General features: G+C 46.7%; 1 protein-coding gene across 1 annotated transcript; it reads left to right on the top strand.

The window, feature by feature from the left end:
• The first annotated feature begins 940 nt into the window (after nt 1-940).
• On the top strand, nt 941-5206 carry SP5 (Sp5 transcription factor). Its single transcript, XM_086718872.1, has 2 exons — nt 941-2753; nt 3456-5206. Exons 1-2 carry the CDS (start codon nt 2703-2705, stop codon nt 4602-4604), a joined length of 1200 nt encoding a protein of 399 aa, XP_086574998.1. The 5' UTR covers nt 941-2702; the 3' UTR covers nt 4605-5206.
• Nucleotides 5207-12729: the final 7523 nt, after the last annotated feature.

The raw sequence follows: 12729 nt of genomic DNA on the forward strand, positions 1-12729 counted from the left end.
TAGAAAATCTGGGTTCAGGTTTTTCGGAGTCTGACCTCTTAACCAGCAAGCACTACTCTCTTTTGCCTCCTGGCCGCTGGTGGTGGTTAAAATGGCTAATGGGGGCATCTTGGAGGAAAAAGTTTTCTCCTGTAACAACTACGCAGATGTGAATAGGCTTTTCTTGCGTTTGTGTTAAAATAGTGAACATATTCGGCAAACAGACTGCTTTCCAGCCTGCTTGGCCCAGACCGGCCTGACTCTAGGGGACAGAGGGGTTTGAAGAACTGAAAGGAGCCGGAGAAGAAACACTCTAAGGGACGAGACTTGCTTGACAGTTCGGACGTGTTCAGGGGCGAGTGTGCGCCACCAAACTCCCTGGCCTCTGATTTGCATCCGAGAAAGGGCATCTTCGGGTCCCAGGCTTCACGGGGACTCAACCCGTGGATGAGGCGTGGAAAGGGGTACGATTGCCAGGCCATGGAGCAAAACACTAAATTCCCTCCCCTTCCCGGCTCCCAGAGTACCTGGACCTCATCTTCGGGAGCTTTGGCCAAGTGAGCTGTATGGTGGTCACCGCTCATCCTTCCTGGGTTAACACTTTGGCGGGGGGGGGGGGGGGGGGGGGGTGAGGGCGGGGGGCGTGCTTGCTTATAGTAAGTATTTGGTCCGCAGGTGGCCCACTCTTCTTCCGCATGATGTTTCTATTTCGAAGACAGGCCCTGGGCTCGGGGAAATGTATGTCTGGTGGGCGTAGCATCCCGACCCCTGATGGGAATGCAGAAGGCACCAGGATACAGCCCAGTCTCCGAATCAGAAGTCTGCTGGAGTTGGGCTAACCGCGGGCGCCGCACCACGAGTTGGACCACACGGTCAGTCCTCCCTTCAGTCCTGGCCACGCGCAGGAAGGCCGGACGCAAGAAAGCTCAAAGAGCCCCCGCACAGCCGGCGGCCTCGGAGAGAGGAGCCCGTGTCTGCGGGGAGGCCGGGCGTGGAGCGCGGTCAGCCAAGCCCAGGCGGCCTGCTCGGTTGCACCGCCACGTGAGCGGCGGCAGCCTGCGGGAGGCCTCAGCTGCCCTTCCGGCCCTTAATCCCCTCCAGTGCCCTGAGGACTCCGCGGTTTTCCGCCCGCCTCCTCCTTCTCCCGCGACCCCTTGCTCCCAGGTGCGGAGATCCCTGCGTCCGCACCGACTTGGCAGGACGCGCCTGGAGCCCGGGCCGGACATGGGCAGGTGGCCGACCGTCCTTCCGCGGCCGGGCATGCGGGCGGGCCAGCGAGGGTTCAGGGTGAGCTTTTCCCTAACCCGGGGCGCACGCCCCGCTCCTGAACTTTCTTCTCTTTACAAAGGTGACAGGAACAACAGTTTTTATCGACTTTTCTTTCCGGTTAAAGGGCCTCCCTCGTACTGTTTGTGGTTTGTTGGACAACAAAAGGTTTCCTCGACCGCGCCTTACTTTTTCCAAGTAGTTCCCCGGTAGGTGTGTGCGGCTTGCAAAGAGCGCTCACTCGCCGGACGGGGCTTGGAGGGAGAAATTGCCGGCACTGCGGGAGGCTTCGGTGGGGGCCAATAGCGGTCAGCTGCTTGCCCGGCCCTTCGCGGTGGTCCAGGGCTGCCTGCCTGAAGAGAGAAGAGCGACGTACAGTTTTTTCCTCTGGTGTATATCATGGGTTGCTCTGGGTGTCCTGCCAAGCTCAGCTGTGGTGGTAAGCGCGGTCCGGTGTTTCTCCCAGGCTCACTATTTGCAAAAGTTGAGGCCCAAGAAAACTTCCAGGTCGCCAGCAGGAATGTCACAAGAGAGCTACAGTGGCTTGTCAGGCGGGCGGCCCAGGAGCGTGCGCGCTACCCACCGCCGCCCTGGGCGGCCGCCTGGCCCCGCCCCGGGTCAGAACCCTGCCCGCGGCTCCACCGCGACGGGCGGGGGTAGAGGGCACGCGGCCGGCCCGGCGAGGTGCGTCCCACGCTCCGCCCCGGGAATTCCCTGGGGCCCGCGGTGTGCGCAGGCTGGTGGGTGTGCTGTTCCGGTGCGGGGTGTGTAAGTACTGGAGGAGGGGGGAATTACCCTCATCTCAGTCTCAAAGTCCCTCGCCCTGAAGCCAAAGGCAGATTTCTCCGGAGATAACAAAGACACTTTGTCACTTTGGGCGCTGCCTCGGTGCAAATCTTTAATTGCAAGGGAGTTGCGGGACGGGGGAGGAGGATCGAGTGTCTCAAGCAACCCAAGCGCGGGTCTCCAGGCGGCAAGGCCCCCTTTGATCAGGAAAATCCAATTATTTGTGTATATACATTTCCCACATAGTGATTACTTCATTAATTGTCCCGCCTTTATCTCCTCCCTTCCCATCCCCCCTAATAATCAGTTCTTTTATCCCGACCAACAAACACACCATAGGAGCTTTGTGGATTCAAAGGATTTGCTTTCGCTTCTGAAAGAGCCGCTATTCTTTGATGATTGGGTAGCGGCAAACTTCAAAGCCATAAATCTTCCCTCTGACTGGCTGGCGGCCCAGCAAAGTCCTTATCAAATTCTTGGAGGTGATCCTGAAGCGCTCAGACCGCGCGCGGGGCGAGCGAGCGGGGCGCGGCGAGAGGCGCAGGCGGGAGGGCCCCGGAGCGCAGAGAGGGCGCCGGGGAGGGACGCTGGGCGGCCGTTCGTCCTCGCCTTCGGGTCTCCATGCCTCGGCAGCGCCCTGCTCCGCAGCCAACGGCCCGAAAGCTGTAGCTATGGCCGCCGTGGCCGTCCTCCGGAACGACTCGCTGCAGGCCTTCCTCCAGGTCAGGTCTGGGCTCGGAGGGAGATAGGGAAAGGTGGGAAGGGTCGCGTCCGGATCGATCGTGGTACTCTGTGCACCCTGAATCTCAAAGGGACCCTGTTCGGTGGATGCAGCTGGAGTCAGACCTAGTGGTGCCCACGTCAACTTCGCACCTAACCTTGGTGTCTAGAGTGTGGCCTTTGGGGGAGGGACGCGCGGATCCGAGGGTTGTTCGGGCTTGCGAGTTTGGCCAAGAACAGGGCCCGAGCTCACCCTGCTGGGGCCCTCCCGCTGAATTTCAGGCTGGGGCGGGCGTAGGAGGAGCTCCAGAGTAGCTTAAAAGGTGGGAGGGAGGGCGGATAGGCCGCTGGTCTGTGGGTGTTTCCACACCCTTTCTGACCGCGGAGGCCGGAGCGGCCCGTCGGATCCTTCTCCCCTCCCACCGTGTGCCTGCTTCCTCTGAGTCTGGATGGCGTCTCTTTGCACCAAGTAGTTTAACAGGAAGCGCTCGAGCGCTCCGCGTTCAGGTAGCGCAGGCTCCAAAAGTTAACGGTACTGGTGGGTGCGTGCGGGGGTGCGGTGGGTGGGGGGAGGGACAGCCGGTACTTGGGAGGGGCGGTGATATAATAGCTGGTGTGGGGGTGGCGGGCCGGCCTGAAGACCGCGCTTGGAGCGCTAACCTTTTGTCTCCTCTCCGCCCTCCCCGCCGCCGCCGCCCATGCAGGACCGCACCCCCAGCGCCTCCCCGGACCTGGGAAAGCACTCGCCCCTGGCGCTGCTAGCCGCCACCTGTAGCCGTATAGGCCAGCCGGGAGCCGCTGCGCCCCCGGACTTCCTGCAGGTGCCCTACGACCCCGCGCTGGGCTCGCCCTCCAGGCTCTTTCACCCGTGGACCGCCGACATGCCCGCGCACTCACCGGGCGCGCTGCCGCCCCCGCACCCCAGCCTGGGCCTGACGCCGCAGAAGACGCACCTGCAGCCGTCCTTTGGGGCGGCTCACGAGCTGCCGCTCACACCCCCTGCCGACCCCTCGTACCCCTACGAGTTCTCACCCGTCAAGATGCTGCCCTCGAGCATGGCGGCGCTGCCCGCCAGCTGCGCGCCTGCCTACGTGCCCTACCCTACACAGGCGGCGCTGCCGCCCGGCTACTCCAACCTGCTGCCCCCGCCGCCCCCACCACCGCCACCCACGTGCCGCCAGCTGTCTCCCAACCCAGCCCCCGACGACCTCCCGTGGTGGAGTATCCCGCAGGCGGGGACCGGTCCGGGGACCTCCGGGGTTCCGGGGGGCGGCCTCTCCGGCGCCTGCGCCGGGGGCCCGCACGCACCTCGCTTCCCCGCCTCAGCGGCCGCCGCCGCCGCGGCCGCCGCAGCCGCCGCCCTGCAGCGGGGCCTGGTGTTGGGCCCGTCGGACTTTGCTCAGTACCAGAGCCAGATCGCTGCGCTGCTGCAGACCAAGGCCCCCCTGGCGGCCACGGCCAGGAGGTGCCGCCGCTGCCGCTGCCCCAACTGCCAGGCGGCTGGCGGCGCCCCCGAGGCAGAGCCGGGCAAGAAGAAGCAGCACGTATGCCACGTGCCGGGCTGCGGCAAGGTGTACGGCAAGACGTCGCACCTCAAGGCGCACCTGCGCTGGCACACGGGCGAGCGGCCCTTCGTGTGCAACTGGCTCTTTTGTGGCAAGAGCTTCACGCGCTCGGATGAGCTGCAGCGGCACCTGCGGACTCACACCGGCGAGAAGCGCTTCGCCTGCCCAGAGTGTGGAAAGCGCTTCATGCGCAGCGACCACCTCGCCAAGCACGTCAAGACGCACCAGAATAAGAAGCTCAAAGTTGCCGAGGCCGGGGTCAAGCGGGAAGACCCGCGGGACCTGTGAGCCTACCGCGGGGCGACTCGAGGCCTCTCCCGCCTGGGACTCCCTTCCCAGCCCCTCTTTGGGGAGGTTCCGGAGCTCTGTGGGCAGCTGGCGGAGGGAAGACCCAACAGGCTCTTGCGTCTTCCTTCTGCCCTCCTCCCAAAGCAACGCCCGGGCTCCCAGCTTCCCTGGCCCGGCCTTCGGACAGGGACCCTGTGCCCCGGAGGAACAGGGGAAGTAGGGTGAGGCGCACTGCGTCACGCCAGGGCGGTTTCAAGCTCTTAACCATTCCCACCATCTAGGAGATCTACAGTTTTGGGGGACCACACTGGGCTGACCTTGTATATAGGAAACACTGTTGAGTTAAAGCAGAAGGACCTTGGGAGATTTGAAATTGTGCTTTTTTTTTTTTTTTTTTTTTGCTAGGACCCGTCCGGGCTTTGTACAGGTTATTTAATAGCTTTGTTAAAGAATAATTATAATAATTATAACGTTAATAAAAATGTTACTTTTGTCCTCAGCTCCATGCAGAGCTACAGCATGAAATGTCTCTGTAAAGCAATCCGCAGTTGCAGCGTGAAAATAAATACGTTAACTCTGGGGTCACCTCGGGACCCGGCTGAGCCAGTCTCATTTGATCTTTTCTTCTTCCGGGAGTCTTTACAAAATGGTCAGATTTCACCGAGAAGACGGTTCCTGCAGACTGCATGTGGGGAGGTTTCTGTGCTTTAGAAGGGTCTGGGAAGGTGTGTTGGGTGCATGGATGGAGGAAGAAGGGCAGGGTCAGTTTTGCGGTAAAGAGGGATAGGGCAAGATTTTCCAGTCACACCTTGAGTTTCTCATGCGGCCTTAGGACTTGACCGGAGACTGTCGGGCTTCTCTTAAAAGTTTGATACCTGCTGTACATACAATGGACCTTATGTTATCTGGCGAATTCGTGGCTTTCCATTTGGTGGTACTCTAGGGACAGAGGTCACACGGAGCTGTGCTCCCTCCTGGCAGTGGGTTATGCAGGTGTTTGGAGAGATGCTGGAGACTCAAGGATTTGTTCACAGATGAGATTCCGGAGAGTTACAGAGAAACTGGGGGCCCTTCTTCAGGTTGGTCTTTCCCCCAGGAAAGAAGCTGTCCCCTCAATCCTCTTGTTTTGCTTCTTTTCTTCTTCATTGTGCTGTGAAAATCTGAAGAGTCTTGTTTCACAACAGACACTTAGAGATCTTCTGGCTGGGCCTGGAAGTTTTTAGTTCCACTTTGTATCTTGGGATTTTGGGTTTTTTTATTCATTGAAGTTGACCAGGATTTGCTCAGGGAGGAACCAGGAATACTCATAGGTAGGTTTCTCGCCTGTCTCTAAAAAAGTTTACAAGTGTTTTTTCAAGTGTCTTGACTCAGCTGACTCCTGGATGTTTGCGTATATTTGAGTTTTTAAACCTGAAACTGACATCTTAATCTTAATAATAAGATAATCTGATTTAGAATTATCAAAGAACAGAAAATGTTCTAAATTTTGTTAATATGTTAAGCTGGCCTCATTAATGCCAGATTTCAGTGGAACTGAATAGTCTTCATGGTAGCAGAAGTGTATATAAATTGATAGGATTTCACAGTTTACAAACTTCTATTTGAAGTCAAACTGAAGGGTAAATTCTTAAAAGCTAGGAAGGTTGTGCTTGAGACTTACAGTATAAAGTAAAACACAGACATCAACATAATAGAGATGAAATTACTTTCATATTCCTAAGAAATGACATTTTACTCTAATTTGAGACAAGGTAGTAAAAGAATATTCAAATCATCGTGGAGATAGGCCTTAGAACCGGTTGTTCTCATTAGAGATTTTGAAACTGTTTAATGATAGATTGGAACGGGAGTCTTCAGGCTTCTCTACCTGGGAAGGATAGTTTGCTTAGCTAAATTTTCAAGACTGACAGGTTTGCTAGCAATAGTAATAAGAAAGTTGCTACACAGTTACAGTAATACACATCTAGGTGTGTGGTCTTAATCTAAACCCAGATTCTTGAGAATCATTTCTATGAAGAGTTACAGAAACTCACATCAGAGCCAGAAAAGATGTTTTTTTGTTTTTTTTTTTTTGTTGTTTTTTGTTTTTTTTGTTTTTTTTTTTTTGCAGATAGTAGGGAAAGGGAAATCCTGGTAGAGTGGAAAGACCAAGGGCTTTGGACTCAAAAGTTAAAGTGATTCGCTCATTCAAAAGAGAATGCCCTTGGTGAAAAAAGAAAAATGGCAAGTTTGAAATGAGCCCGCTGGCTGTTACTGACGGCTGTGATCCTTTAGTATCTAAACAGATGCAGTGTTGAAGGTAAAGTTTCCTTCTAAGTTTAACTTTATGATTGCCAAGAGAACTAGATAAAACATACGGAACGCATCTAAAAATACGATATATAAAAAATTTAAAAGCAGAGCACTCATTTGATGACAAAATAACCGTCTTATGTTTTCACTTGGTTAAACCTACAAGCTTAAAAAGTATGGCAAAAGTACAGTTTTTAGGCTGACTTGGTACCACGGAAAGAGCGTTCTTTATCCTACCACTGCACATTTGTGTTCCAGTTACTTTAGAACAAAATGCTCATGCCATTGTCCAAGTGGAAGCAAGGAAGCCACAATGATGTGATGTTATTGTCCAAGTGTAGGAAACCGTTTCATGTCTATACTGAAAAATAAGCTAATGAATCAGAAATATAAGTTTGACTGCAAAAATGTATTCGATTGTATAAACTGTTAAAATGTGAACTGCTAATGCATGGTCTGTTTCATAAAACTGCAACCAGTACCACTTAGGACTTTAAAGACTATTTTAAAATAAACCAATATGCAGAAAGAATATGCATAAGTATGTACAATTAAGCACAGTTTGCAGAAAATTTAATAAAATTTAAAGTAAGAGAAGTTCAGTGCTCGCTTGGGCAGCACAGAAACAAATTACCATTACACGTAAACTAAAAGTTAATTTTTATTTAGAGTTTTGCTAACATCAAAAAGGAAAGTTTAATCTACCAACCAAATTCAAGGCTTTACTTAAAGACCCTAGCACCCAATTCAATTAAGTTTTAAAAATTAATTGAAGAGAATATGTTAATGATGGTCTCATATACATTTTTGAAGCAATGGTTTTAGTAGCATGCAAACAACAGTATCATTTTAGAAAATTCTAAAATTAATGTGATATGATTATTTTGAATCTAACAATTGATGAATGAACCGTTCTGATCAAGAACTTAGAAACATGGAGAAATTGACTTATCAGTTATTTAGGTAGCTCTGAAATGTGTGTTTCTAAACTTGTTAACAATACTCCACAGTTTTCTCAAGGGAAAATTGTGTAAATTTTACCTTCAGCTGACCGCTAATTTGTAATGGATGGAAGTAAATTATGTTAAAGAAAATACAACTGTATTATTTACTGTGTTAGTCTAGTTTCAGATAGAATTTAAATCTTAAAACCATGTTATGAATATTGTTTTAAATTATTTTGCTGTAAGTCAACCAAAAAAGACATAGCCATTTAAAAACTAATCTTGATGAGCATGCTTCTTGCAGAAACCTACTTGAAACAATGACATTTGTAGAAAAGGCAGTTTTTCACCCTACTTTGTACTCTGTTCTAATACAATAGGTTTTTCAGTAATCTGTTTAAAGCTGAACCTTTAGTGTTTCCCATCTATATTGGTTTTGCTGTGAGAGTGTCACAGAATGTTACTATAGTGGTAGCTATGACTTCATATTCATGTAAACACCTAGTAAGCTGTTTAGGGCTCTAAAATTGCAAACCACTTTTACTTGCCTTAGCTCTTCACGGTAAATATTGACAAGTTGAGATACATTGATATCACACTGGGAAATGAACTGTGTTGCATAATGAGATTCAACCTTCAAGTTTTGTTTTTCTAGTAAGTGGAATTATGGTTTGCTAATATCCCAAATTGAGAGCTACTCAAAATAGGTAATATGAATGTTCTATCAGATATCACTACCTACCTCTGGTCTGCATGATAGAGAGGGATTTTAAAACAGTATGAAACCCAGGGCAGCTTTGAAATAAGGATATGTGCCAGCATAGTTTGATGCAACAGGAAAAAGTAAGGAAAAAATCTAGACAGAAAGATATATTTTGGCAATGAAATCTTTACTTAGATTAATACAACAAAAGGACGCGTTTCATCATTGGGCCACCGTAATGGTAACCTGATCGATGTGGTATCCAATATACATAAACAGTACATCTTTCTCTGGTGACGTTCAGACTCAGCACATTTTTGCATAAAGATCTTTGTGTCAATCGCTCCTCCCCCACTTGTTTTTAAAGAATCAGCAATGTTTCAAATTAGTTTATGGACATTGTAAAACAACTTACATAGTGTTACTATAACAAATAAGTCATACTGTTCAACAAAGATGTAATCAGTTTATGGGCCATCACAACTTTTTTTGATAGTTTCAGTTTTACTATTTCAACTTGTTACCAGTTAGAGATTTGCATGTGATGATTGATATAGTATATACATTTTCATGCTGACATTTTGATGACTTCCCTTTCTAGACTTTATATACTTTTCCTTCCATGTCATTAGTGATTATGCTGAAGCAGAATCCCCAATGGGGTATGTGACAATTCGTAATTTAGTTCATGCACGTGAACTGCAGTTTCTGCACAGCACATAATAAACTAGATTAACTAATATATTTTGGTTGCCTACCTAATACCAAAATCCAATTCAGGGGAAATAAATCAAGTTCCTAGTTTGATACATGGATAATCCGCAGCTTTCACTTTTCAAAAGTTGTTTCAACCTTATGAAGATTCAGGCCACCTATTATGAGGTGGTTGGGTTTTTTAACTCAAAACTATTCATCTAATTTTTTTCATTACTTGTCAAAATTCTAACATCAAAAATATACTAAAATCCTCCGAAGTCTAAGGCAGGAAGGAGATGTTACCTGGCTTTTTAATAAAAAACTCTTCAGTCATGCGGGTGCTCTCTAATGATTTTGTGTTTAGCATAATCTAAAACACAGATGGAAAACATCTGGCCCTCAGCTCAATTTCATCCAATTCACGAGGCAAATATCAAAGCTGAATCCCCATTTATACTTACGGTGGGGAAAATGTGTCCTAATTTGAAAAGTATTTGGTGGCAATTTCCTAAAGTCTGCATAAGGTACCAGGAAAGCTTATTTCTCTTATTTCTGTCTTTGCGAGTTTTATTCTTAAATTCTGTATTCTGTTTTCTTCTTCCATTTCTGTATGCCTCTTGACTTGTGGATGTCACGTGTCTTCTATGTATCCATGGTCAGCTCTAGCATGGAAACTCATTAAGTGTCACATGTCTCTCTTCCTTTGCTCAAAGTATTTATGCCCATTATTTGATTTTGCTCCCTAGAATGCAGAACTTGACAGGGTTCTAAACCATAGCTCTTTTAAATCTGTTGTAATTTTAATAGACATTTACGTTTCTTGGTCTAAAGTTTATATGTGAATGAATTAAATTTATAGTTCTATTTGTAGGTTCATGTTTTATTTGTGTAGTACATGGCTGTTGTTTACTGTGGCTTTGTGAGCATCAGTGGGAAAACATATTTTCATCACAGTTGAAAGTAAAATTGTAAAGTATGATAGAGGATTATGGTTTGAAACAGTCCCAGGTTGGATAGATTTTAATTAGTAAAAAGCATACAAGAGAAATAGATTACCTAAATCTGTAAAAATAGCCCTTTATTTACTTGAGCTAAAGTTTTAATGAAGGGGGATGTGAACTATGACCTGTAAGCATTTAGCTATTTATATTCCTTACTGAGGTTATTATATTTGATGGAGACTTCTTTTTCTCTCAAAGGCTTTATTCTTTTTTGATCTTTGATGAAGTCCATATCATTTCTTGCTAGTATCACAATAACTGCCAAGGAAGTCATTGTGGTAACAGATTTTGTGCTGAGCCTGGGTTTGGAGGAGAAAGCTGCTAAGTTGTTTGCTTCATCCGTCATGATTCAGGCATGTCGATGGCAAGTCTGTGTGCCCTGAGCAGCTAGTAGCTGGAAGTTGTGGGCTGTAGCTGCCCCTTAGCTTCTGTAGCAGGGAGAGTTAGAAATAGGGGAAAAGGAAACAGCCATGGGAAATAACATGACCATGGGGAAATAACAGACATTTGGAATACCCTGTTTAGACAGGCTTTATTTCTAAAGGGGTTGAATAGGATTGCATAGAAGCTGAAGGTTGCTTTTTTTTTTTTTTTTTTTTTTTTAAACCAAAGGTGAGTGTGAGTAGACTGTAAGGAAGATGTGAGCCTTGACTGAGGACATGTACACTTGGATGATCTTTATGGTCTCTTCCAAAGCTGAAGATCTAAAATCTGTAAGTCAAAAAATTCAAATATATTTGATTATGGCTACTAAAAATGCAACAATCGTATGAATATTTCTGGCAATGTGGCATCTGATTCGAGAAATCCAGTTCTTGGAGATATAGTTTATTCTTAAGTAATTGAAGGTATTAAAGGGAAGCAAAGGTGACTGAGGGTAAATCAACCTCTATTTGAGTAATATCAGAAGTTAGTCCCAGACCTTGACATTGGCTTTTAAAGATAACAGTTCTGGGCCGGTCAGTCTTTGTAAGTGCTGTATTATTATGCACGTTCCCAAGTCCTGTTTCTATGTACAGAAATCTCACAGTAAAATGACAGGATTCAAAAATATAGGTAACTTATCAATGATTAAGTAGACGTAATTATTTAGATTTATATTAAGCTGAAAGAAACTGTTATTTCCCCAAACCGTCAAAGTCAGTTAAAATAATATGTACAGTTAAGAATATGCGAGCTGCATACTTAATTCAGTATTTATTATTTATGGATATTAGATGTAGAAAACTAGGTATGAAACAAATTCAAAACATGTATACATAACTAAATTCAATTCACCAAAGAATTATTTGATGTCTACAAGATGTAAGGTACGATGAGGCTTCAAAGATGAACACAATCTTTCAAAGAGCTCAGAGTAGTAAAACAGATAAGACTTCTACACAAATGAGTGTAATACAAGGCCTATCTCATGCTAAAAGTGGCCAAGGTACGAAATTTCTAGTAAAACACAAAGGAAAAAGAAATTGCTTCAGGCAAAACAGTGATAAAATATTTGCTGCCATAAATGAGTATTATGCTTTCAAAAACAATGCCCAAGTTGCCTCTGGAGCATTCAGAATCCAATTCGGTTTTTGCGTGGGAGCTGAGAGTTCAAGACAGCGTGGTCCCCAGACTGGCAGCATTAGCATCACTTGGGAACTTGTCCGAAATGCAAATCCTTGTGTCCAATTCCAAGTTACTAAATCAGAAACTCTGGGAATGCGGCCCAGCAATCTGCGTTTACTCCAGGTGATTCTGCTCCACACTAAAGTTTGAGAACCACTGGCTTAGGAAACTGCATATTTAATCATAAGATTAACGTATAGAAAGTAAACAAACTCTAGCTGAAAACATTTCTCACAAGCTACTCTGAAAAAGGGGAGAATGGAAAAACCACTTGGCTGAAACCTCTCACCCAAGTGAGAAACTCAGCTGAGAATCTTCTAGCTCCATGAAAATACAGCAGTGGGTCTTAAAGAGTGATTCTTATATGCACGTTAAATAATTATGTTGACAATTTCCTTTTATGGTATTTAATACAAATAGACTTACTTTTTTTAAATAAATGGTATATTTTATATGTTAGTGGGATTTTTCTCAGAAAGTAGAACAGTGACTTTTAGCAACATCTGTTGTCTTAAAAAGGAATACTCAGCTACCTGAGCCGTTTGGGGTTTTAGTGTCATCAGATGACTCATAACTAATTATACCAGGGAGCATATAAACTTCACCACTGCAACCAAAAAATACATATACACCCTATGCTGCAGAAATACAGTGATGACACTTCCAAAACACAAGCCCAGTTTGCTTTGAACTTCTCTTTTGTTAAAATCGCTTTTTAGAACTACCAACAGGGAATTGCAGAACCCTGGGGCTTCTCTGTGGAGCCCAAACTTAGGAGGTTATAGATATTTATCTAAACCTAGAGTCTTCACTTCCCCTGGTTATCACTGCAGTCCTCATTAGCCCTCCCCTCTTTCTCCGTGAAGTCTTTCTTACTCAAG

Source organism: Puma concolor, chromosome C1, assembly GCF_028749965.1.
Source record: "Puma concolor isolate L17-30 chromosome C1, mPumCon1.1.hap2, whole genome shotgun sequence".
NCBI lineage: Eukaryota > Metazoa > Chordata > Mammalia > Carnivora > Felidae > Puma > Puma concolor.

Bases quoted from the DNA above. Each gene is read 5' to 3' on its own strand.
- SP5 (XM_086718872.1), top strand. From the start codon at position 2,703: ATGGCCGCCGTGGCCGTCCTCCGGAACGACTCGCTGCAGGCCTTCCTC. The intron at 2,754-3,455 runs GTCAGGTCTGGG...CCGCCCATGCAG, and splicing joins CGCTGCAGGCCTTCCTCCAG to GACCGCACCCCCAGCGCCTC.